The sequence below is a fragment of the Rousettus aegyptiacus genome, unplaced genomic scaffold, assembly GCF_014176215.1.
Source record: "Rousettus aegyptiacus isolate mRouAeg1 unplaced genomic scaffold, mRouAeg1.p scaffold_m13_p_12, whole genome shotgun sequence".
In the NCBI taxonomy this organism is placed as follows: Eukaryota; Metazoa; Chordata; class Mammalia; order Chiroptera; family Pteropodidae; genus Rousettus; species Rousettus aegyptiacus.
Genome location: NW_023416287.1, coordinates 78,568,072 through 78,591,538, shown reverse-complemented (window position 1 = coordinate 78,591,538; position 23,467 = coordinate 78,568,072). Strand labels below are relative to the sequence as shown.

The window sequence follows — 23,467 nt, the reverse complement described above, 5'->3', positions numbered from 1 at the left end:
CACGCAGCGTTTAGCAAGAACAAGAAAGCCGGAGGTTCAGGCTTGGGGGCGGTTGGGGGCTGGTCGGGGGCTGGTCGTGATCTACCTTCCGTTCCCGGTTAATTTCCAGGACGCGGGTCGGGGCGCTCCTACCCAACGTCTGGCCCCTGCCGGCAGCTCCTTTCCTTTCGGATTCGGAAAAAGATCGTTCCCGAAGGAATGTGAAGGCTCACCCGGCTGTTCTCCACTCCTTCCCCGCCAGGCCCACCCCCTGTACCCCACCGCCCATCTGTACTTGCGGTGAGGCCCGGCAAACGGGTGGACATAAAAAGGAGACATTTTGCTCTTTAAAAAAAAAATCTTTGGGCCGTCGAAGCCCCCGGCTCCATATTCGAAGACTGCAGCAGCCCCCAGCATCCCCCGGGTCCCTCTTTCTCCTGCTATCACCCAAGCCATTCCCCCCAACAGTTGTGCCATGTTTAAGTAGACAAACTATGCTTGCCAAGCAAGGGAGCCAAGGGGCCGGTTGCCTGGAACGGCAATCATTTGGAGTTTGAAACTGTCCTGGAGGTATCTGGAGACAGCCCGTGAACTTAACCCACTGTTAAAATATAAAATGAAACACGCCTCCTGCCTCCTAGCAACTCTGAGCCTCTTTTCAGCACCACCGTCCCCTGCCCTAAGTGCCAAAACACAGTAACTGTCCCTTTCAGAATTCTCCATCCGCAAGTCGAAATCCCAAATGGAGGCGCATAGAGGCGACTCAGCCGGCCGCCTGCATTCCGCAGACTTCCTCGAGGCCCCCTGGATGACCTCCGCTGCTTGGCCCTGTGGCCCCAACCCCCCTGCTCCCTGGGTTTCCAAGGCTTTGCGGATCCAACCCGGTTCCTTCCAACGGCATCCCCATCACCTGCCTCCTCCCTGCCCCAGCCCTCCGGCTCTTCAAATCAGGGCAAGTATTTGCAAAAGCGAAGATGCAAGAGCTCCAGATTAAAAAAGCGAAGAGGCGACCCTCTCCCCTGCCACCAACATCCTCTGCCCCCAGGGGGAAAAAGTCTTCCTGCCTTTTATCATCGCTAAGGAAAAGGGGTGCAGAGTGAGCACCGAACATCTTGCTCTTTCTCCCTCTACCCCAATTCTACTACTCACCAAACGAAATGAGAAGGAAAAGGAGAGGGGGTTGGGAGGTGGGGAAGTGCGACGAGAAGAAAGGAAAGAACCTCTTACCGGTGACCTGAAGATGTGCGCTGAGCAGGGTAGCTCCGAAGAGTACAAAAGCCAGCTTGGGTACCCAAACACATCCAAGACTATTCTCCATATTTCAACCAACACCTTCGGGGCCGGGGGTCCTGGGCAGCGGCTGCTCTCACACACATGCACTCACACACACATGCACACATGCACACACTCACACCGAGCCCCTTCGGCTTCCTCCTCCTCGTCCTCTCCCTCCACCTCCCCTGCGCCTCTTCTGCCTCCGAAGCCTTCTTCCTTGTCCACTGACAGATTCAGCAGCAAACGGAGGCAGCAAAAAGTTCCATTCAGTCCGAGAGATCCTGAGCTCCCTGGAAAACCTTGGAAAACTAACTCAAGGAAACAGAGGGGACAAGAGGAGGGAAGACAGCTCTCTGCGGGGCTCTCGAGTCATCAATAAACAGAATACCCAGGAGGGACCAGGAGGAGACGGAAAGCAATTCTGTGGCTGGGCTGTGCATGAAAAGGTTGAGTCCGGTTCCCTGTCCTCCGCTGGTTAAAGTTGAGAAGAAAAATCCTCCCGAGAATGAGAGATGCTGCTTGTCTTTCCTCCAAGAGCGGAGAGTGGAGGGGACCAAGAGAGGAGAAGCGGGGGGGGGGGGCTGTGGGGTGGAGCACTCTCACTTGTTACTGGGGTGTCCGCCAGCGGTGTGTGAACTGGGAGCTGGAGCCCGTACTATCCATTGATCCGGAGATGCGGAGGGCTGGAAGGGAAAATGTGGAGACCGGAGGGAAACGAACTGGATTAGGCAAAGATTCCAAGGGAAGGGGGTGGGGGCAGAGGGATGACGGCGAAGGGGAAAAAAGAGCGGTCGGAGGAGGCTCCCAGCAGCTGCCTTCGCCTGGTCTACATATCAATGAGCTGGGATGCCCTCTGTGGGCAAAGCGTGGGAAGTCACTTTTGTCAGTAGAGCCAGCGCACTGCGTGAGTGTCTGGGGCTTTTACGGCTCTCTTGACACGCTACCTTTGGGGAACTATTTTTGACTGGAAAACGTAGGTGGGTGTGTGAGCAGGGTCAGGTGGGCGGGATGTTAGTTACTTCTTTCCCTGCCCTCAGCATTAAAACAATTTTTTATCTGGGAAGGACCACCTAATCCAGCTCCTCCCTTCTAGGACAGGTGTGAAACTGAGGTCCAGAAACACAGGGACAAATGCCACTGTCCCCTGACATAACAGCTAGGGTCCTCCTTTCACGGGACATCTTGTTTCACCTGCCTTCTCTCTTCTCCACACAGGGTTCAAAGCTTTATTCAAGTTTTTAAAAAAATAATTAATCATGTTCTAGGTACCCTGTTAGCTCCCAGGGAATACAGATATGAAGTTTAATAAGATTCAGCCTCTATCCTCAAGCGGTTTGTGATCTGTGGGGAGAGAGGCATAAAAATATAATTACAAAATATCATGATAAATATGATGGTCCATGAAGAGATGCCTTGGGAGAACGAGAGAGGCATTTCTCCAGTCCTTGGAACATGAGACGAAGCGTGTGTGTGTGTGTGTGTGTGTGTGTGTGCGTGTGCGCGCGCCCAAACACACACAGTAGGAAATTTAGGATGGGTGAACGGTGAAGCCCTTTCTGGAAACTGCTTTAGGCTGACTCTCCCTGCATATTTATCTCCACTGCAGGACCTCCCGCTCTTTGAAAAGAGAGGTTGTGTGGCATTTATCTCTGCCCTCCTCACAGACCTAGCACCGGATTCGGAATATTACACATGCCAATACATCGTTGCTGAAAATGTGAACTCACAAACAAATGAATTTGGTGAAGAAGGAGGATGAATGGAAATGCCATCTGGTGAAAGTTTTGTCTTTTAAGGAGCTGTTCAGCAGCAAGTTCTCTCCATTCCTCACTGTAATACCTGGACTATTCATTTTTTTCTCTCTCATCCGCATACTGTCTTGTCACTCTCTGAAATCTATCAGTTTCAGAGAGAAGAAAATGGGAGGAAGGGAGGATAAAAATACAGGATAAAATCATCCTCAGGAAAAGTCCCATGATATGAGAACGGGAAAAGTGTGTCCAGAACCTCAGCCATGCCCATCCATCCCTTCCTGGCTTGGAAAAGTTAAAATTAGAAGAACTTGTGGTCTCCAAGTGAAAACCTCCTGAGGTAGCTTAGATGTGTGGGTCCTTCAGAATGCAATGGAACTCGTTGGTGACCCCCAAATTTCTCACAGCACTCAAAGCTTTCTTTAGCTCAGCAGTCCCCAACATTTTTGGCACCAGGAATTGGCGCTCCTATGAGAATCTAATGCCTGATGATCTGAGGTGGAGCTGAGGTGGTGATGCTAGCTAGCCCTGGGGAGCAGCTGCAAATACAGATGAAGCTTTGCTCATTGGCATGCTGCTCACCTCCTGCTGTGTGGCTCTGTTCCTAACAGACCATGGACCTGTACTGGTCTGCAGGCCAGGGGTTGGGGACTCCTGCTTTAGCTGATGATGCAGGTGCAGGCTCAGAGTCTAGAGAAAGGGTCCTTTAACTGGGTCCATGAATCCTCTAGGGAAGCCTTGCTGACAAACTTTAGGGAGTTCATGAATGAATATTATAAAAAATGATTGACTTCTGTGCACATGCTTTTTTTTCCTGGGAAGAGGAACTTTAGCTTTCGTTAGATGCACAAAATGAGTTCAAGCATGGTCCTGCCAAACGACGGAAAGAACTATTGGTTTATAGCATGAGGCAAGAGTTGCAATCTCTTCTGAAGAGAGTCATAAAATCCTCTCTTGCCCTCATCAGTAAAAGGATGTCCACAAAGGCTGGGGGAGTAGGAAGGAAAAACCGTCTGTGCTATTCGAATCCCTTTAAATAGACACTGCTCAGTCCAACACAGTACGACTAATGATTAAGTTTCTCTTCCCTATGGTCCTTGACGGCTGTACCCTGAGTAGACCAGGCCATCTGCCCCCTGAACAATGAGCTTCTACAAAAGATCAGCTTCTCTTCCCCTTAGATACTCATTTAGTCCCACAACTAGCTCCTGACAATTCCTTGTACTCGTTTCTCCAATACTTTCTCTTTCTTCTTAGATGACTCCAGATTGATTTTGGAACCTTCTCTTAGAAACAGCTTCAGTATTTTCTGATTCGCAGCATGGCAACTTACACTTGGGAGACACAGACCTCCTTGTCGTTCTTCTCAGAGGTGTCACGTCCACTTCCCACCTGCTCTCCTTATCGGGACGAAAAGGAAACCAAAGACCAGACAGGAAGAGGAGAGAAATGGGAGCCACAGGAAATAGTGGAGTTTAACAATTAGTTCTCTTCACATAGTTCTTATTACATTTAGTGCTGAGAGTCTCCTTCTGGGGTTTAATCTGGCTTAAGAAAAAAAAAAAAAGGACATACAGACACTTTCTCGAGTTCTGAAGGCAAATTTACCAACATTTATATTTCTTCAAACTACAAGTACCTTAAGTTATGCGTTTATGTGTTTGTGTGTGTGTGTGTGAGTGTGTGTGCGCGCGCGCGCAGGGCAGGGGTTGGGGGGAGGGGGGCATGGGGAGGAGCTCAAAAGGAACACTGACTTTCTGAGATTAGTCCAAGAGTATGAGTCAAATTAAAAGCATATAATTCCTTTTAGGATCCCCATTATGAACGTTCATTTATTGTTTAACAATTTTCTTAGTCTTTTTCCATTCTTCTCCCAGTATCAATGAATCATGATCTAACTTTAAAAGATACTTTCTATAACATGTTGTAGTAATTTACTTGCAAACCTCATAACATCTAGTCCAATGGTGCATGTTAGGCTATGAATTTGATTACAGTGCAGATTGAATCAGGTGAACACAAAAAGGTAATAATTTATCATTTAGTCATTAAGAATGCCAATTGTTGTATTAGACATTCAGGCTATGTGATATCTATAAAGAATATACAACTATAAATAAGATATGGTCACTGCCCTTAGCTAATCAGCAATCATGGGGTGAAGAGATGTATTTTACTTAACATTTATTTGTTGTTTGTTTGCTCAGTATCCACTCATCTTTATTTTGGTAAAAGGTCTCACACTTTGTTCAGAGACTACTACTCCATTTTCTCAGCTACAAATTAAAGGAATCCCAAGTCCCTTTAGTTATGTAGAAGAGCCCATCTTTCTGATCATGGTGGTAAATTCAGAGTTGAACCCATCAGCTAATCAGAGCAAAGGAAATATTTTCTGGGGATTCTAGAAATGAAAAGCTTTCTGTCTCTCACAGGGTACTACTGAGAGAAACCTTTTTTCTTTCGGGATTGTGGAAGCATATGAACTTCTGTGAAAACAAAACAAAACAAAACAAAACAAAACAAAAAAAAACTAATGTAGAAGAAATCTTGGAGCTTGCATCAGATCCTTATGAAGAACCCGTAGCAGCAGAATAACTTCCCTCCCCTCCCTCCAAAGATTCCCACATCCTGATCCCTGGAACCTATGAATGTGTTGCCTTCCATGGAAAAGTTCATTTTCAGACGTGATAGAATGAGGAATAATAAATTGGAGAAGTGACCCGGGATTATCCCAGGGAATCCACTGCATCACAAGGGTTCTTAGAAGAGGAAAGCAGAAAGTCAGGGTCTGAAAAGGCCATGAGATGATGAAAGCGGGGGTCAAGGCGGAGTGGTTCCGGTACTGGAAGGCACTGTCACTGGGGCCTCTGAAAACCAGAGAAGGTAAAAATCAGATTCCCCTCGAGCCTACGGAAAGAATACAGTCCTACCAATACTTTGATTCTAGCCCTGTAAAACCCTTTTTAAAATCCATTTCCCATCAGTCTCGAGAATACTTGCCTGTGGCACTTTTGGGGCTGCAGCATTTACCCCGAGATAACTTCGGATTACAGTCCTAACCTCACCCCCAAAGTTTGCCACGAAAAATCTTGCTTTGAGTATTATTTTTGCATCACTCTAGCATATTGATAGTCTTTGGAAACAAATGATATCATTCTACTTATAGTATTCTGTTTCTGTTTTTAGTAGTGGTATTTCCATTTACAAAATATAGTAATTCTCAGTCGCTGAAAATGTCAAATCCTAGAAAATGTGGCACTCCTATGTGTGATGTTAGCATTGCTCTCAAACAGTTGTTAGCCAGAGCTTCATTTGACGAATCTTATTTATCTATCCAGTTCTGTTACATTAGGATTCTATTCTTCTGAGGCTGGTCAGACTGCCGCAGAAATAGCCTAGCCATTGCTACAGTGGTGAACTACAGAGGTTCGATTGAATAATTCCCTGTGTCTCTACTTCCGCCACGTGAAGTATTGCAGAAGGCCTAAATGCTGGCCTGGATCCAGGAGGAAACAGATGATTTTCTTACATAATGTGGACTCTCTCAAGGCCACAGCATTGAGAACTCTCAAGAAAAAAGAAAAGGAGAAAGTTCATTTTTTTGAGGTATGAGGGTAAAAGAGGCAGAGGAAACTTGAAAAGCCTGGAAAAAGCTCTGAGCGCTGTATTGGCCAGGAAAAGTAATAGATAAGACAACAGGGGAGAAATCACACTCCTAAGCTGTTGTAAGAGAAGGGAATTGAGACCATTAAGAAATCATCATCATCAAATCAATGGAAACATTAAGGTCCAATGTTCCAGAGGGCAAAGGAGGAACCTTGGCCCACTCAAATTTTTTTTTTAACTAACCGGAAAATACAGACACTTTAACTTCTACACATAATACTGCCTTTCATCATAAACATACTGACTGCATAACCAAAACTGCTTAATTAGTTTGGGTTTGTTTCATGCTTCTTTCACAAAATGTGAAAATGTGACTTTTTAAGACATTGTTTTAAGTAATTTAAATTAAAAAGGCCAATGAAACATGAGCGTTTAAATTGATATTTCGTATATGAAAGATCAACTTCTCTTCAGCAGGAAATACATTTTAAAATATTTTCCTTGGGATATTTGGCTTTTTTCACAAAGAGAATGAAAACATTCTTGATGTAAACATTTTCTTAGGTTTACCAATTTAAAAAAATAAACAACAACAGGAGACAGGTTATCTGAAGACAGTGCATCTATCAAATGAACTAAAGTGTAGGCCTTTAAAATGATACTACATAAAAAAAAAATTAGAGTTATGAGGCTTTATGACATGTTGTGAAAAAGTGAAAAAACATCTAAATTTCTAGTATTGTATGATCATATTTTTATAATTAATACGCACCTCCACACAAAGATATAAACACATTATTCTAGTGTGGTAGAAAAAGCATGGACTTAAGGATCATGACGTAAGTTCAAGTCAAATCTAGGCATTATATGACTTTAGTCAGGTTAAAATGTCTGAGCCTCAATTTCTACTCTGGAAAATAGAGCTATAAATGTGCTCTGAGCATCACTGTGCTTCCAGCTTTCACTCTATACAATTTCTTCCCAACACAGCCTGAATGCTTCTTTTCAACATGTCTGATTCAGTCACTTATGCAAACATTTCCGTGTTTCTATATCTTATCCATGTCGCTCAAATTCAATTTCATTGAACTCAAAACTCAAACTCTTTACAATGCCCTATAATGACTATGAAGACTCAATGGATCTGTACCTCCCTCTCTTTCACTGTCTGACCTTGCCTCATAGATGTCCCTTCGCTTCGTCCACTGCTCTAGACAGTGGCCTTCTGCTGTGTGCTCCTGGGGCGCATGGGGCCCACCTCAGGACCTTTGCACAAATTTCCTCTCTGTGACATTCCTTCTCACATATCTTTGGACTTTCTCCCTAAGCTTCTTTAGGTCTTTGCTCGAACGTCACATTCTCAGGGAAGCCTTCCCTGACTACATTTCTTACAGAAGGCATCACAGATAAAATACAATTTTAAGTCAGAAAGTCAAACAATCAGGAGAGTCTTTTGTATTCTCGAACTATTTTCTCCACCCCACAACTTTTGTTAGTTACTTCTTGCTCATCCTTCAGATCTCAATTTAATACTTACTTCCTCAGAAAACCCATCACTGAGTAGATCAAATTCTTCTATTATAACCACTCATATCCATGTCTCTTTCCTTCACTGCACTTATTATAGTGGTAATTTTATATTTAATGTTGATTGATGTCTGTCTTTTTCAATATACTGAGAGCAAGATGAAGATAGAGTTTTTGCTCGCCCTTATATTCTCAGTAGTGGTATAAAGCCTGGCACATAACAGATGCTCGATGTGTACTTTTTGAAGAAATGATTACATTACTATCATACACAGTGGCTGTGGAAGGAGAGAGTCTAATGATCTGGGATCCATGGGCTTAGCCATCTTTAAATCTTGTCTCAGCAGATGGCAGATATACCAGGAACAGCTCAAGTCACCAAGAACAGTCCTACTGCAGCATTACTATGCTGAAGCTGTGCCCTGGCTTTAAGACTGGGCAGCTGGACTGAGCTATGGCACAGTCCCAGTAACTATGTGGAGGTCAAACGCATCACCATAGACTGGACAGAGGACAGGAAGACAGAGGTCAGCCTCAGAGATCACGTGCAGGTGGGCGGATCCACGCAAGAGAAAAAATGAAATGGTTACATAAAACGTGCAATGCAGCCATCAAAATTGTTTATGAAAGGTTATTCACAGTAGGCCAAATGTTTATTATTTAATGTAAGTAAAAACACAGAATCCATAACTATACCTGATTGCCATTATGTGAAAATTACACAAATAGAAAAAAAATTTCGATAAAGCACGACTAAATGTTACTCGTAGATGAGGCTATGATTGGTAAATTTTTTTTCCCCTCTTTTCATTGTTCTGAATGATATACAATTAACATGGACTACTGCTAAAGTGGGGAACATATGTAAAAATGGAGTGGACTTCTGTTGTTTTTGTTGCATACATCCGTTTATGCCTTTTCAGACTGTTGAACCTCCATCTCCCTATGAAGAACCAAATCTTCCTCATCCTCATCTCAGGATGTTCTTAGGGTACGTTTCCCAGCCATGGTGATGTATCAGCAATGTGCCGGTGATCCATCCAGAATAGCAGAGATAAGGAGTGTGTTCCCACTTGACCTGAGCTGAGCGGATTTCAGACCTGGGGCTGCTGCCCTTTCTTTCAGCGTGAGGGAGAGTGTAGCTGAGGATGAGCCACACAGCTGAGAGACAGACAGGGTCCTGGTAACATCTTCAGGCCCGGATAAAGTCGAGAGAGAAAATGGTGGGTTTCCAGACTTTTCAGTTACTTGGGCTATCCCTTCTTTTTTGTTTATTCAATTTGGTCCAGGTCTTCTTGCAAGCACAAAGTCGTAAGTGACCTGGGAAAATGGCTGACGGGGCATGGGTGGGACACACACAGGACGAGGCAAGCCTTTGCCACTGCTATGGCTCTGACTACCACATGGTTTGGTTCTTCTGAGGAGTCCGAGAGACTGAGTTATCTGAACACATTCAAAGGGCAAACGTCACAGTCCTGTATCCTGTATCCATCATACAGTGCTCACTGAATCAACAAACAACACATCTGTGCATTTCCACCAAATATATGGTATTTCCATAAATAATGTCATCTTCCATATTTATAACAACAAAATCCTCATGATTTTTTTTAGCTAACGTAAATACGAAAGTAACTTTTAGAGATGCTGATAAAATAGTTAAATTCTACTCGTAATATATAATCTTGTCGTTTTAACTCATGCATGTTTTAAATGCATAATGGGTAAATGATGTATTCGTTTAGACACATTCTTTTCCACTCTCACATTGTAGCAATCGCAGTCACACTCTTCACATGCATTCTTAACATCAGCACCTACATATTCATGGGAGTCATTTCTCAATCATAGTTACCATCATTTTTTACACCTCTTCATATTTTCATCCTGTTAAGTAGAGATGCTGCCATTTTGAACCTATAGATGGGTATCCCAAACCATTTCCAGGGCATTAGAACAATTTATTTCTCTATTCAATCCAAAGCTTTAGAAATGGTATCTTCAAAACATAACCACTTTCAGTATTGCTTTTGTAAAATGATTTCAGTATTGCTTTTGTTAAAAGGCTTGTTTAAGATTACGTCTAATACCTACAATCTTGAGGTCATATCCTCAGGAATAAGAACAAACTCTGGGTGTTTTTTGTTGTTTTTTTACCTTAAAAAATATATTAGTGAACTGTTTCAACACACAAAAGTGGCGTTGACTGAGATCAGCTCAGACCCAATATGATTTTCTGAAAGGTGCTTCATTATTCACAGTGAAGTAACAGAGGAAGTGCTCCTTAATATCTTCAAATTTGGGGTAAGATATAACTTTCTTAGGAAACATATCATCTTAGCTTGGGGCGTGTGTGATATTTCGGGAACGGTTTAAACGTGGTGTGTCCCCTTACAGAGCTTAGGGTGTGATGGGTGAAGGAAATGCCCAAGTAGGCAAGTGTAAGTCACTGTGATAAGCACTATCAGATGGGCAGTGTCGTGCACTGAGGAGCCGTAAGAGAGGGACGTCTAGCTGGACTCCAGAAGGTCAGAGAAGACTGCCCTAACAAAGGAACAGTTAGGCAGCCCCCAAATATTGCATAAAATGAATAAAGAATGTGTGTGTGTGTGTGTGTGTGTGTGTGTGTGTGTGAGAGAGAGAGAGAGAGAGAGAGAGATTGAGAGAGAGAGAGAGAGAGAGACAGAGAGACAGAGAAACAGAGAGAGAGAGACAGAGAGAGACAGAGAAGGGGGTAAAAAGTAGATCGCAGATGGCAGGAGAAGGGCAGAGTGTTCCAGGCAGAGGGAATAGTACCTGCAAAGGCACAGATGAAAGAGATACTGCATATTTTATCGGAAAAGCTCCGTCCCGCCTCTAAAAGGTCAGCTAGTGGTCTGTTGATTTGCTTGTTGTTGTTGTTGTTGTTGTTGTTGTTGTTGTTTAAACATTTCACTGCGTTGACAGCCAGTGAGGACACTATTGGAAAAACAGAGCCCCAATTTTTCAAGGCTCTAGGATTTTCCAGGACAATATGGCATTTTCCTGCCAGATGAGAAAATGCTAGAAATAAGCAGCATTAGTACTAAAGGCCATATTCACGGTCATTTTTTTAAAGTACATGAAATTCCAAGATGTGAAATTCATTTCAAAGAGCCAGGTAGGCCAAGCCTTGCCAGCTTCCCTGCAGGGAAAGCCCCTTGGCCAAGAGATGTCCGCCCGCCCCATCCTGGCTCCACCAGCAGGTCTGCTATGCTAATGGCTCAGGACACATCTGCTTAATGGGAGCTGAGATGTGCTTGCTAAACTGGTACCTTCATTCACAAATATACATGAGCTTTCGCTGTGTATAAGGAATGGTATGAAGTGATGAGTAGGATACAAGATTGAATGAACCATCGAGTCCCTGCTAGCCATCATGAGTATACAGTAAAGGAACGGAAAGGCACTGCTACATCTGTCAGTATCCGACACACGTGTACAGCATTTTATTATGTGCTGTGCTGAATTATTTTCGGATTGTTTCCTATAGCCATGAGACTTTAATATTTTATCGAGATACGTAAAATAAAACATTAGAAATATGAGGAGAAATAGATGAAATCCCCCCCCACCAAATTATAGTGTGATAATTGCCATTCAATTGTTTTTAGAGTTTGACAGATGAAATTGGTTTAAAAAAGTAAATTGCAGATGGTGTCACCAGTTAAACTAACTGGATGCAGAGCCCCTGGCTTGGAGCTCTTCATATTTTCTCAGTCTCAGAAAAAGGACTATCTCAGAGTCTGGTGCACACCAGACCTTCCAGCTTTCATTAATTGATTTCAAGTCATATGGCTGGAGAGTTGCAGGGCCTTAAAGCCAATCTGACATTACAAAGCCACACCAACTGGTGAATGATTTCCTTGACGGTCCTGCACTCTAAAGTAGAAGAAGGAGGAGGGCTGGCCTGGGAGTCAGGAGATCTGGGATTTAGTCTACTTCTGACCTTGGGGAAGGTCATTTATAACATGAGAGAAATGACCACATCAGTGGTTCTGGAATGGGGTTGCACATCAGTCATCAGAGATGTTTGTTGAAAATACAGATTCATGAGCTCTGTCAAACATACACTGATTCATTATCTCCATGAGGCGATGTCCAGGCATCTATACTTTTATAAAGCTTCCTAAGAAATTTTATGAAGGAAGCTCAGTGCTGGGCCACTGGCCAATGCTTGGAAATCATTGAATTAGATGATCTCCAGAGCTAATTTCAATTCTAATTTTTTTCTGGTTCTGTAATCATACATGATCTTTCATAAATATGCCAAAGTGGAGGTTTAATAAAGATTGATTTACTAGCTGGTCAAAACTGCCTGAGTTGATAAATGTATCCTAAATTATTTCTGAGATAGTGAAGCCAGATTATACCTAAATTTGACCTTGACTTTCCCAACTAGGTAAATAAATGCCTTAGGAAGACAAGCTCCCAGGTTGGCATATGCTCTAACGGTGGTCTCCAAAGGCAGTTCCCAAATAATTCTGGACAATGGAGATATAGTTGAAATAAAACTCCTGTGATTATTACTGAATAAAATGTAATGTAGAAGTACATAGATTTTGCTTCAGAGGACTCTGGGTCCATTATCCACAGAGGATACATTCCAAGACCCCCAGTGGATGCCTGAAACCAAACCCTATATACTGTATATATACTATACACAGTGGATAGTACCAAAACCTACATATACTGTTTTTTTTTTCCTATGCATGCACACCTATAATACAGTTTAATTTATAAACTAGGCACGACAAGCGATTAATAATAGTAACTAATAATAACATGGGAAAATTATGACAATATATTGTACTAAAAGTTATGTGAATGGCATTGGGGCCTTATGAAGTAAAGTAAGGGTTACTTGAACACAAGCACTGTGATATCGTGACAGTTGATTTGATAAATCTGGCTACTAAGTGAGTGACAGGCAGGTGTTACATACAAATGTGGAGACGCTGGACACAGAGATGATTCACGTCCTGGGAGAGACGAAGCTGGACGGTGCAAGATTTCCTCACACTACTCAGAATGGCGCAAAATTAAAACGTATGAATTGTTGATTTCTGGGATTTTCCATTTACTCTTTTTAGACCACTGAGGACCACATGTAACTGAACCCGCAGAAAGCGAAACTGCAGGTAAGAGGAGGAAGTGTTCTGTAGCCTGCGTCACGGTCGTCTTGTTACTGACAGGGTTATCGGAAATAATTACTTAATCTCATCGAATTGATTTTCCTTTAAGTATTGCTGAAAGGGTTAAATACAGTAACGGACACGAAGAGGCTTTGTAAGTTAAAGTGTTCTATATATATTATAGTGTTAATAAACAAAATGTGAGGTTGTAGTACGTGGGATTGTATAAGCAATAAGATGTTTAATAGAAAATAAGCTATCACTTTTTTTGATAGTTAAATTTCATAAATTGAGTTTGTATTCACCACCAGATATTCGTTTTAAGAACAGAAAATGAATTTTACCCAGAAGTATCCTGCATGTGATGGGTGCAGGGAAAGGATGAAAGGGAGGGGGGAAGCTCAGATTAAGGAAAGGGCTGAGCTCTGCGTACTCCCGGGACTGGAGCCAGCAACGTCCCAGGACGCACGCTTGAAGAGAAATTCCATTCTGTTTGATTCTGCAGGTCCATAGGTTTTCACTGCGATGACCTATAATAACAGTGGGCTTCAGATAAGTAATCTTGTGTCAGTTTTAAATATTTCAGAGCCTGAAATTCAAAGCTATTTAGGGAAGCTCTGCATTATTCTGGTAATTACTTCTTAAATGTGTCTCTCACACACTTTAAATAGAGTGTGGCCCTTCTATAGAGACTTCTGGAAACACTGTTGCGTGTGCATAAGGGAGAAGTGAGATGCATGCCCCGGGGGAGTTCCCTGAGAGTCGCTGTGCGGGGCATCAGCCTCCGGCAGAGCTGTGTCATCCTTCATGGGCGTAGCTGGGAGCGACCTTTCTGGTTCTCCAGAGCTAATGCAGCGGATCTCAAGGTGTGCAATTTTGTCATCCAGAGGACATTCTGCAAAGTCTGCAGACATTTTTGTGCGACTGCCACACAGTCAGCAGAGGCCAGGGATGCGGCTGAAAGCATTCTCTCCTGTACAAGACAGCTCCTCACGACAAAGAATCATCTGGCTCAATATGTCAGAAACGCCCAGTTTGAGAAATTCTGCTCTAAATGGGGTTTTAGCATGTCTTGCCTTTGTGTCGCTGGACACAAGTGCCTATAACCACTAGAATTAAGTCAAGCCTCAGTGGGAAACCTCTTGAGTGAGTCCAGAGCCCAAAGCTAAGCATCCTTGCTGCCACCACCTCCCTGCCTGACATCAGAAAAATCAGTTTACTCCTCAGGACCCCTGCTCACCCAGTGGTAAAATGAAGACCTGGCATTAACTGGGTAAATTTTAAAAGCTGTCCTTCCATGTCATGTTATTTTGTGACGGTGTCTCTCTCTATAGAGAGCAATGTTAAAATCCAACTTTCCACAGGGCAGGTACTATTCCAAGTGCTTCACAGGCACTAACTCATCCACACGTTCAACACCTCACGGTAGTAACGATTACTATTACCCACCATTTACAAGCTGACAGGAAGACCGGGACACAGAGAGAATTAGTCGTTAGTCACCAAGGCTGCCTCCTCACAGGTGGCAGAGGCTGGATTTGAACTTAGTAGTCTGATTCCAGAGCTTGCAGAGAAAGTGACGTGAGCACGCCCTGCCATGAGAGGGAGAACCCAGGAAGGACCACCCTCCCTCACCTCCGCGTCATTCCTAGCAGCGCTGCTTTCTACTTCTCCCGAGGTTCCCTGTGAATGTGCCTGTGTGTGTGTGTGTTTGGCATCGACCATTTGTTAAACATTATTTTTGAAAAGCCACTAGATATGTGATTCACGATCTTTTCTTCTATTTTTGCAACTTTGTTATTTGAATCATCCAAAATGGTTAATCCAAAATAAACTTACCTGAAAGCATGAATAATGAAAATAAGGATAATTCGAAGATGGCTATAAAATACCTAGATGTTATCTGTTTGTAGTAATAAAGACAATCATGGATTCATAACGACTTTTCCCTGAAAAAGTATAAAGCACATAACCAATTTAAGACTAACCCAATGTGAGAAAAATACAAGTTTACAAAACTGTTGAATGTTCAAGACAGTATCTGTGTTTCAAATGATGTCCGGCAACACAGATTCATTACAATGTTCCTTTAAATAACAAGTTCTTCTACTGCATTTAAAATTGATTCAGTTTACAAAAATTCTCTGTATACTCGACTTTTCAGAAGCTCATTTACTGCATACAATGAAATACACCTGCAACACCTCCTCCTAATACTCTAATTTCTCCAAAAGCATTCTTTTCCACATTTTTGAGAGAAAGAGAATGATAATAGAGCATCTTGTGCGAGCAGAGAACTAAATGAATGCTATTTGACGAAAATGATTTATAGTAACGAGGACGACAATGACAATGGTAAACGTGAAATGTCCACAGTGTGAGAATTAGAGGCAGGAACTTTTATTTGGAGAATGGAGATCTTATTCCTTATACTTAGCTACCATCACGGTAACTGAGTACTATAAATGGTGTATTCCTTTTAAATTTCTACCACGTGATATCGAAATCACGCCAACAATTACAAATGACCATATTAATGCATTCAAAAATTAGGTATCTTCACTATATTGTGATTAGTAAATCACAGGCTCTGCTGGTTATTTACTCAACAGACCTTCTTCCTCGCCATGGCCCCTTCATCCCAGTGGGCTAGGCCTGCTTCCACTACAAAAGCTGATGAAGCTCGGTATTTGCTTCCCCGAATTCTCTTGCAGTCAAAGCACAGGCGAACCACTTAAAACATCAAGAGAAGTCTGAGCAAGGTTTGAGAAGGAAATTCCCATTTCCTTTAGACATGGTTATTTAAAAGTGTGAAGACTGGGGCAACAACCATCTTGCAAAAATGGGGTGGGATGACTCAAATCATGAAAACCACTATTTCGAGAGAGGTAGACTGGAGAAAGAAAATAATGAAGTGCATCAAATCCTTGAGAGAGAGATTTTTAAAAAGCATAAAAGGGGGGCTTAATACACAACATTTTCCAAAATAGCTGACATTAAACACGTATGTTACAGTTTAGTTTGTTACTGATGCTGCCTTCTCGCTCTGGACAGCGAATACCATCAGGAAAAGCCTAATAACTCTTTCATCACTAAATCCCTAGAATGCCATAAAGACAATAAATGGCTAAATGAATGTCGAATCAAAAACAGACAGAAATCATACACAGAACGAACTCCTTCAAAAAACTGTCCTCTGAAATTTAACCAGCTTCTTTCATTGACCAATGAGGAAAATAGGATAATTATATTATTTTAATAATAAAAAAAATGAAAGGCAAGCTACAACATTTATAGATGTTTTCCTTAGAGCTTTGGTCAGCAGCCAACATATTAAATAGGCAGAGTTGGAGAATCAGCCTTAAAGTCTCATAATGACATTGTCACTTCCAATCATGTAGTTAGTATATAGCATGTTGGCCCCCTGCCTCAGATCCCCAATAGGCAAAAAGGAATGATGATCCCAGGCTTGGGACAAGTATCAAATGAGAGAGCATGTATGAAAACTTCCCTAATGTGAATGTCTCTGTAAAAAACATCTCACTAATGCAGCTGATTAAGAGAGTTAAATGTATTTTAAGATGAAACTCAAATTATTTTGCTTTTTTATTTGCTGCTTTAAAGTCAGTCAATACATTCTGGTACAGAGGGTGAAAAACCCCACAACCAGACCAGAATAAAGCCTATTAGGTTTTAAAAATCGAGTCTTCCCCAATCATGAGGAGAACTATTTATCTTATTGCTAATTATTTGGCCTCTAATGGGCAGTTAAAACACCTTCTCTTGTGCTAGGAGGGACAGTTTTGAAAGACAGAGAGAAGTGGACTTTTGAAACCAGGAATACCGGGAGTGGACGCAGCAGAAGTGATGAGGGTGGGAGCGTGGGAGAAGGAAATAGGAGACTGAATTTCAGAGGCCCCGGTCGAGGTGGTGGTCTTGCACTGGCTAGGACCTGGAGTGTATATTGTGGATACGCATCTCGCCAGTTGACTTCCTGTGATTAGAAACTGCATATGGGCTGTAACCTAGATCTATGCCAACCAACGGCTCTTTATATGAAAGGATCTCTGCATCGTGAGGGCCTAGTGCCTTCATTAGCTGTGTCCAATGGGAGAAATGCCCAGAACCTGACAGGCCTTCACTCTCTTCTTGTCTGGCAACGCTGAGGACATTGACTGCAGGAGTCCATGACACAGTGACAAGACCAAAGGAATCTGAGACATCTGGAGAACTGAGACAGAGGAGAGACCGATTCTGAGTGCAGGGAACAGAACTGAGTAGTCCAGAGCTGAGTCGGTGGAGAATGCACACTACCATTGCATTAACGCTATATCACCAAGCTCTAGCTTGAAGATAGATAACTGTAGATCAGTGTGCTTAAAAAAAAAAAAAAAAAAAAAAAAAAAACCAGCCTATTGATTTCTTCCTTTTCTAAAATCTTATTGCACTTAACATGATTATTGAGTAATTTAGCAGTCAGTCCTTCTTTGTTGATTTTAACTTGCACAAATCTCTGACGTCCATTTTTTCTTTTTGTTTCCATAGGCACCACCAAAGGTCCTTCCTTAACTCCATCATGAACCAATGCCTTACTAAAACGCATCTCCTTGTTTTCAAAGTGTCCTCTTTTTTAATGGACTGTACACATAGCAATCAGATTAGTATTTCAAATGCTCATCCACGGTAATGCCTCCTCCCTACAAAATCTTGTAAAAGCTTATTGTCACTGGGATTAAATACAAATTACTTAGAATCTGACCTCCACCTTCCTTGTTATCTCATTTTATTTCCATTCACATTCCCACTGTTCAGCCAAATACACCACTTGGTGTCTGAACTCAAGCCATGCATTAGCATTTCCATGTCACTGCTCACCTTTCCCCACTGCCTGGAATTTGATAGTCACTCATCCCCAACTGCCAAAATCCTGCTTTCCTATCATGACCCACTAAACTGCTATCTTATCCTTTAAGTTCTTCTCTGAAATACAGCCATTTCTTTCTCCATATTTGGAAACCATATTGCCAGATTATGAACTCTTCAGGACCCATGGCAGATGCTTGAAAATGTTTACTGAGGATAAAAACTTTGCTATTTTGGCTTCTAAACTATATGTTCCTTGAGGGCAAAGAAAATATGTCTTTTGTATAACTGCAACCCATTCCTCCTCCCAGCATCTAGCATAGAGCCTTGCTCACAGAAAGGGCTTCAGACGTATTTGAGAAATGTGGGTCTATTTCTTCTTCTCCCCCTAACATTTATCACAGAACCTTCCATGTGGCACATGTGGCATGTGTTCAACAAATACTTGTTCCATACAGGTGACTCACTGTCATCCAAACAATTTAACAACAGCTTGAGAGAGAGAGAGAGAAAGAGAGAGAGAGAGAGAGAGAGAGAGAGAGAGAGAGAGAGAGAGAGAGAGAGAGAGAGAGAGAGAGAGAGAGATGGAGGGAGGGAAAGAGAGAGGGAGGGAGGGACGGAGGGGGAGGGGAGGGGAACGGAGGAGAGGGGAGGGAGAGAGGGAGGGAGGAAAGGCCATGCTGAAAGTCTTGGTGATTCAGGCAGGACAGAAGGAATATAACTAATGGCATTTTTTAGCCGGATCGTTCCACAGGTGTGGTCACTGTCAGGCGGAATTGCCCCTGATGTGTCCTGACCCCTGACACCGAGCTATACAGCCACCACATAGCAGCAGCACCCATTCCGCAAAGGGCTGGTTCTGATGGTTTGTTATACGGAACAGGATGAAGATTCTTTTTTTGTTTTTAAATCGGCTGTTTTCCCCAGCTTGTCAGAGAATATTTTGGAGCATCTGTCCTTTACAAAACAGAGTGGGTTAATTCCAGGTACATACAGTCTCTTTGGAAATTTAAATGATTCTGGTTGGCCCTCTCAACTGCTTCTGCAGACATTTCCAATATATCTCTCCCATGCCTACCATTTCCTATTCTAACTTCATTAGTTCCCACCTCCACCCCCATTGTTTAATTAAGAAACTCTTAATTTTTTCATCCTTTAATGACTGCACAATTGCAACATAAATGCTTTAACTGTGATAGTTGCAACAAAATAACATGTCAATCTCTTAAAAAGTCTGGGCTGCAAGCCATCAGGCCCCAGGACTTAGACTGGAACACATTTGTCTTGTTTCCTCCTGCCCCTGATACTTCCTCTCCATGGGCAGTGAGTATTTGTCCACAAATTGTGATGAGCTGAATGCAGCAGGTTTCAGAATCCCATTTTACCTTCAAGGAAATGCTGAAGAATAGAAGGTGTTTTAATGTCTCTGTAAAGTTTTAAACAAACATCTGTTTGTATCTGGATATTTAGCTCTTTGGTTTTTATTTTTAATTGCCTACTTAGCGGAACAATCAATAATCCTGAACGGGTGACCTGCTAACTACCTAATTATTTTACATCCCATTCCCCTCTGCAGCCTCTGGATACAATGGAGACAAGGAAGAGATTTTTATTTTTGTTAAGTCTTTAAGGGTCTGATAAATCTGTCTAGGCACATAATACATAATATAAAATAAATGTAATTATGTTTATATATGGGCATATATGCACATATTGAGAGCTTTTTATAGCAGTTATTTATAATTAATTTATCTTGACAAGAATATTTTTTAAAATAAGATGAACTCCAAAGCTACTTATTTGGAAACAAGATGCTGTCATTTTATGACATAAATATATTATGTAATCATATATAAGAGAAAACACAGAAAAACTTAAAAGAGGTTATTTTTTTCCTAAAATATTTCAGAAAAAAAATCACTGTGGTCTGTTTCTATCTGCTCATGAAAGCTGATCCCATAGTTTTGACAGAATTGGACTGTCTGTTCCAAATCATCTAATAATTTATTACTAGCTTACTAAATTAATACATTATTCCATTATGAAAATAGTTTGTGTATAAAGATGCAGTGAAAGTAACAGCAGACAATAGGGTCCTATGCAGAAATGTCATTAGAAGCAAGACTGTGAAAAGGATGCCTGTCCAGGGCGAAGTCTAGACAAACAACGAGTCATGAAAATCTATGAGAAAAGGCACGGGCATACAAGATTTAAACTTCTTTTTAAGTGTCATTGATTTACATGTCAGAGACCTTAAAAGATTCAATTCAGCAGGAAATATACCCACATTTAAAAACATTGAAATAACTTATCCACTAGCCATTTCCACTTCCTTTTCTCCTTTCTAACTGGACTAATTTTTTGACCCAATAGCAAAGTTCTTGCCCCTTTGGCACCATCCTCAGCCTTAGGATGTTGACAGTTCCAAGTCCACATCCTTGTTCCCATAAACCTTACTTTGATGCTGGCATGAACATGTGATTGAATTCATTTGAACAATGGTTGCTGACCCTGCAATGCTTCATCCACTCCTCTGGATTCTGGAGAGATGTAGCGAATAAAAGATATGAGCAAAATCCCTGTGATAATGGATAGAAGAGGAACACAAAAGGGAGGGGGTGCAGTCTTCCTTTCTTACAGATATCAAAATAGTTGGATTTGAACTCGTAAAGATACAGAAATCTTGAAGCTATGAAGATAAGATTGAGGAAAAAGCCAGCACACCCAAGGCAGCAGTGACAACGACAACGATGAGTACGATGACTACGACGACGATGACTGACGACAACGACGACAACGAAGAAGAAGAAGAGGAAGAGGAGGAGGAGAAGGGGGGAGGGGGAGGAAGAGGAAGAAGAAGAACAGGAGGAGGAGGAAGAAGAGGAAGAAGAGGAAGAAGGAGGAGGAGGAGGAAGAGGAAGGAGGGAGGAAAGGAGAAAGGGGAAAGAGAGGAAGAGGAAGAAAGAAGCAGCAGAAGAAGCAGAGCAGAGGCAGAAGCAGCAGAAACAGAGGCAGGAGCAGAAGGAGAAGCAACAGCAGCATCAAAGCAGAAACAGAAGCAGCAGAAGCAGCAGCAGAACAGCAACAGCAGAGCAACAGCAGTATAAGTAGCAGCAGAAGCAGAAGGAGCAGCAAAAGCAGCAGCATACAAAGAAGCAGAAACAGAAGCAGCAGAAGTAGCAGAAGCAGCAGAAGTAGCAGAAGCAGAAGCAGCAGAAGTAGCAGAAGCAGCAGAAGTAGCAGAAGCAGCAGAAGTAGCAGAAGCATAAGTAACAGTGGAAGCTGCAGAAGCAAAAGCAGCAGCAACTGCTGCAGCCACAGAAGCACAAACAGCAGTAGCAGCAAGAGCAGAAGTAGCAGCAGAAGCAGCAGCAGACACAGAAACGGAAGCAGTAGAAGCAGCAGAAGCAGCAGAAGCAGTAGCACCAGAACCCTTAGCAGTAACAGGAGTAGCAGCAGCAGCAGCAGCAGCAGCAGCAGCAGCAGCAGAAGCAGCAGAACAGCAGAATCAACAGAAGCAGTAGACTACAAAACAGATGGCAGAAACAACAGCAGAAGCAGCAACAGAGGCAGCAGCAGAAGAAATAGAAGCAGAAGCAGTCTCAGAAGCTACAGTGGCTGAGCAGCAGAAGCAAAAGTAGCAGCAGTAGCAGTGGAAAGAGTAACAGCAGAAGCAGCAGAAGCAGAAGCAGCAAAAGCAGAAGCATCAGAAGCAGAAGCAGCAGCAGAAGCACAAGCAGCAGAAGCAGTAGTAGCAGCAGAAGCAGCAGCAGAAGCAGCAGCAGCAGCAGAAGCAACAGAAACAGCAGAATCAGCAGAAGTAGAAGCAGCAGAAGTAGACAGCAGAAACAGCAGCAGCAGAAACATCAACAGAAGCAGAAGCTGAAATAGCAGACGGCAGCAGCGAAAGCAGCAAAAGCAGACAGCAGAAACACAGTGGAAGCAGTAGTAGCACAAGTAGCAGAAGCAGCAACGGAAGCAGCTGAGGCAGCAGAAATATCAGAAGTAGCAGTAGCAGCAGCAGCACAAGTAGCAGAAGCAGCAGTAGAAACAGAAGCAGAAGCAGCACAAGAAGCAGCAGCAGCAGAAACAGAAGCAGAAGCAGCACAAGCAGAAGCAGCAGCAGAAGCAGAAGCAGCAGCAGCAGGAGGTGCAAAAGCAGCAGGAGGTGCAAAAGCAGCAGCAGACGCAGAAGGGCAGCAGTAGCGGCAGCAGGGGAGGAAGAGGAGAGGGAGGAGCAGGAGGAAGATGAAAGAATCTGTTCCAAGATAACATAATTAGCTTCCAAACTAACCAACTAACCAACTCTGGAATCAGCCCTCTTCCAGACAAAATATCGATGTATTAGGTTAAATTGTGTCTCCCAGAAATATGTCTAAATTCTAATCCCTGGTGCCTACAAATGTGACCTTTTGGGAAATAGGGTCTTCGCAGATATAATTAAGAATCTTAAAATGAGTTTATTCTGGATTTAGGGTGGGCCTAAACCAATGACTGCTGTGTTTATAAGAGAAAAGAAGGAAATATTTGAAGTATACAGAGAGGGAGGTAATAAGAAAACGCAGAGAAAAAGGTCCTGTGAAAATGAAGGCAGAGACTCAAGGGATGCATCTAGAAGTCAATGAATACTAAGAACGGCCTACAGCCATGAGAATCTAGAAGAGAGGTATGGAACCGAGTCTTCCTTAGAGCATCCAGTAGGACCAATTGTGTGACACCTCTGACCTGAACTGTTAAGAATCAATTCCTATTGTTTTAAGCCACCAAGTATGGGATAATTTCAGGAAACACATGCAGCGAAGTAATATATTTCCTTAAAATTTAAGCCACTTTGCCTTCTCAAAATCTGTTCTTAACACATAGAAGCCAGACAAATTGTAATATTCCTTGCTTAAAGCCCATCGAAAGTCCTTTTGAGTCATATTAAAATCCCAAGATCCATTCACTGGTTCACATGACCTGTCATGATCTATTCTCAGGTAACCTCTGAACTTCTCATTTCAAACTTCCCTCTGCATCTGCCCCACGGGCTTCCTGAATGTTCTATGAATGCCTCGGCACTGTCTGCACTTTACCAGTTTTTCATCGACCTGAAATCTAACTTTCCCAAATATCTGCATAGTTTCTTTACTCATTTCCTTTAAAAATCTCTGCTCAAAATTGCCCTTATCAGTGAGGCGCACTGACCGCTACACCCATACTAGGAACTACTTCTGATGACTCCGCTGAAAGCAGCGAACCACTCCCACCGCACTGTGCCAGGGCACATGATGCCCCTTGCCTGTGGTCCCGTCTGTACTTCCTTTTGCTCCA

General features: G+C 42.6%; 1 protein-coding gene across 3 annotated transcripts in view; it reads right to left on the bottom strand.

Moving 5' to 3' along the window:
- The window catches only part of DCC (DCC netrin 1 receptor), a 1,187,310-nt gene that overhangs the window by 982,016 nt on the left and 181,827 nt on the right, over nucleotides 1-23,467 (bottom strand). Inside the window, exon 1 of one of the 3 annotated variants that reach the window (XM_036230055.1) lies at nucleotides 1,207-2,298. The exons of the other annotated variants lie outside the window; for them this stretch is intronic. Coding sequence (XP_036085948.1) covers nucleotides 1,207-1,297 — 91 coding nt within the window. The 5' untranslated portion in view covers nucleotides 1,298-2,298. Of the gene's footprint in view, nucleotides 1-1,206; nucleotides 2,299-23,467 lie in introns of those variants that run through there. 3 annotated transcript variants of the gene reach the window in all.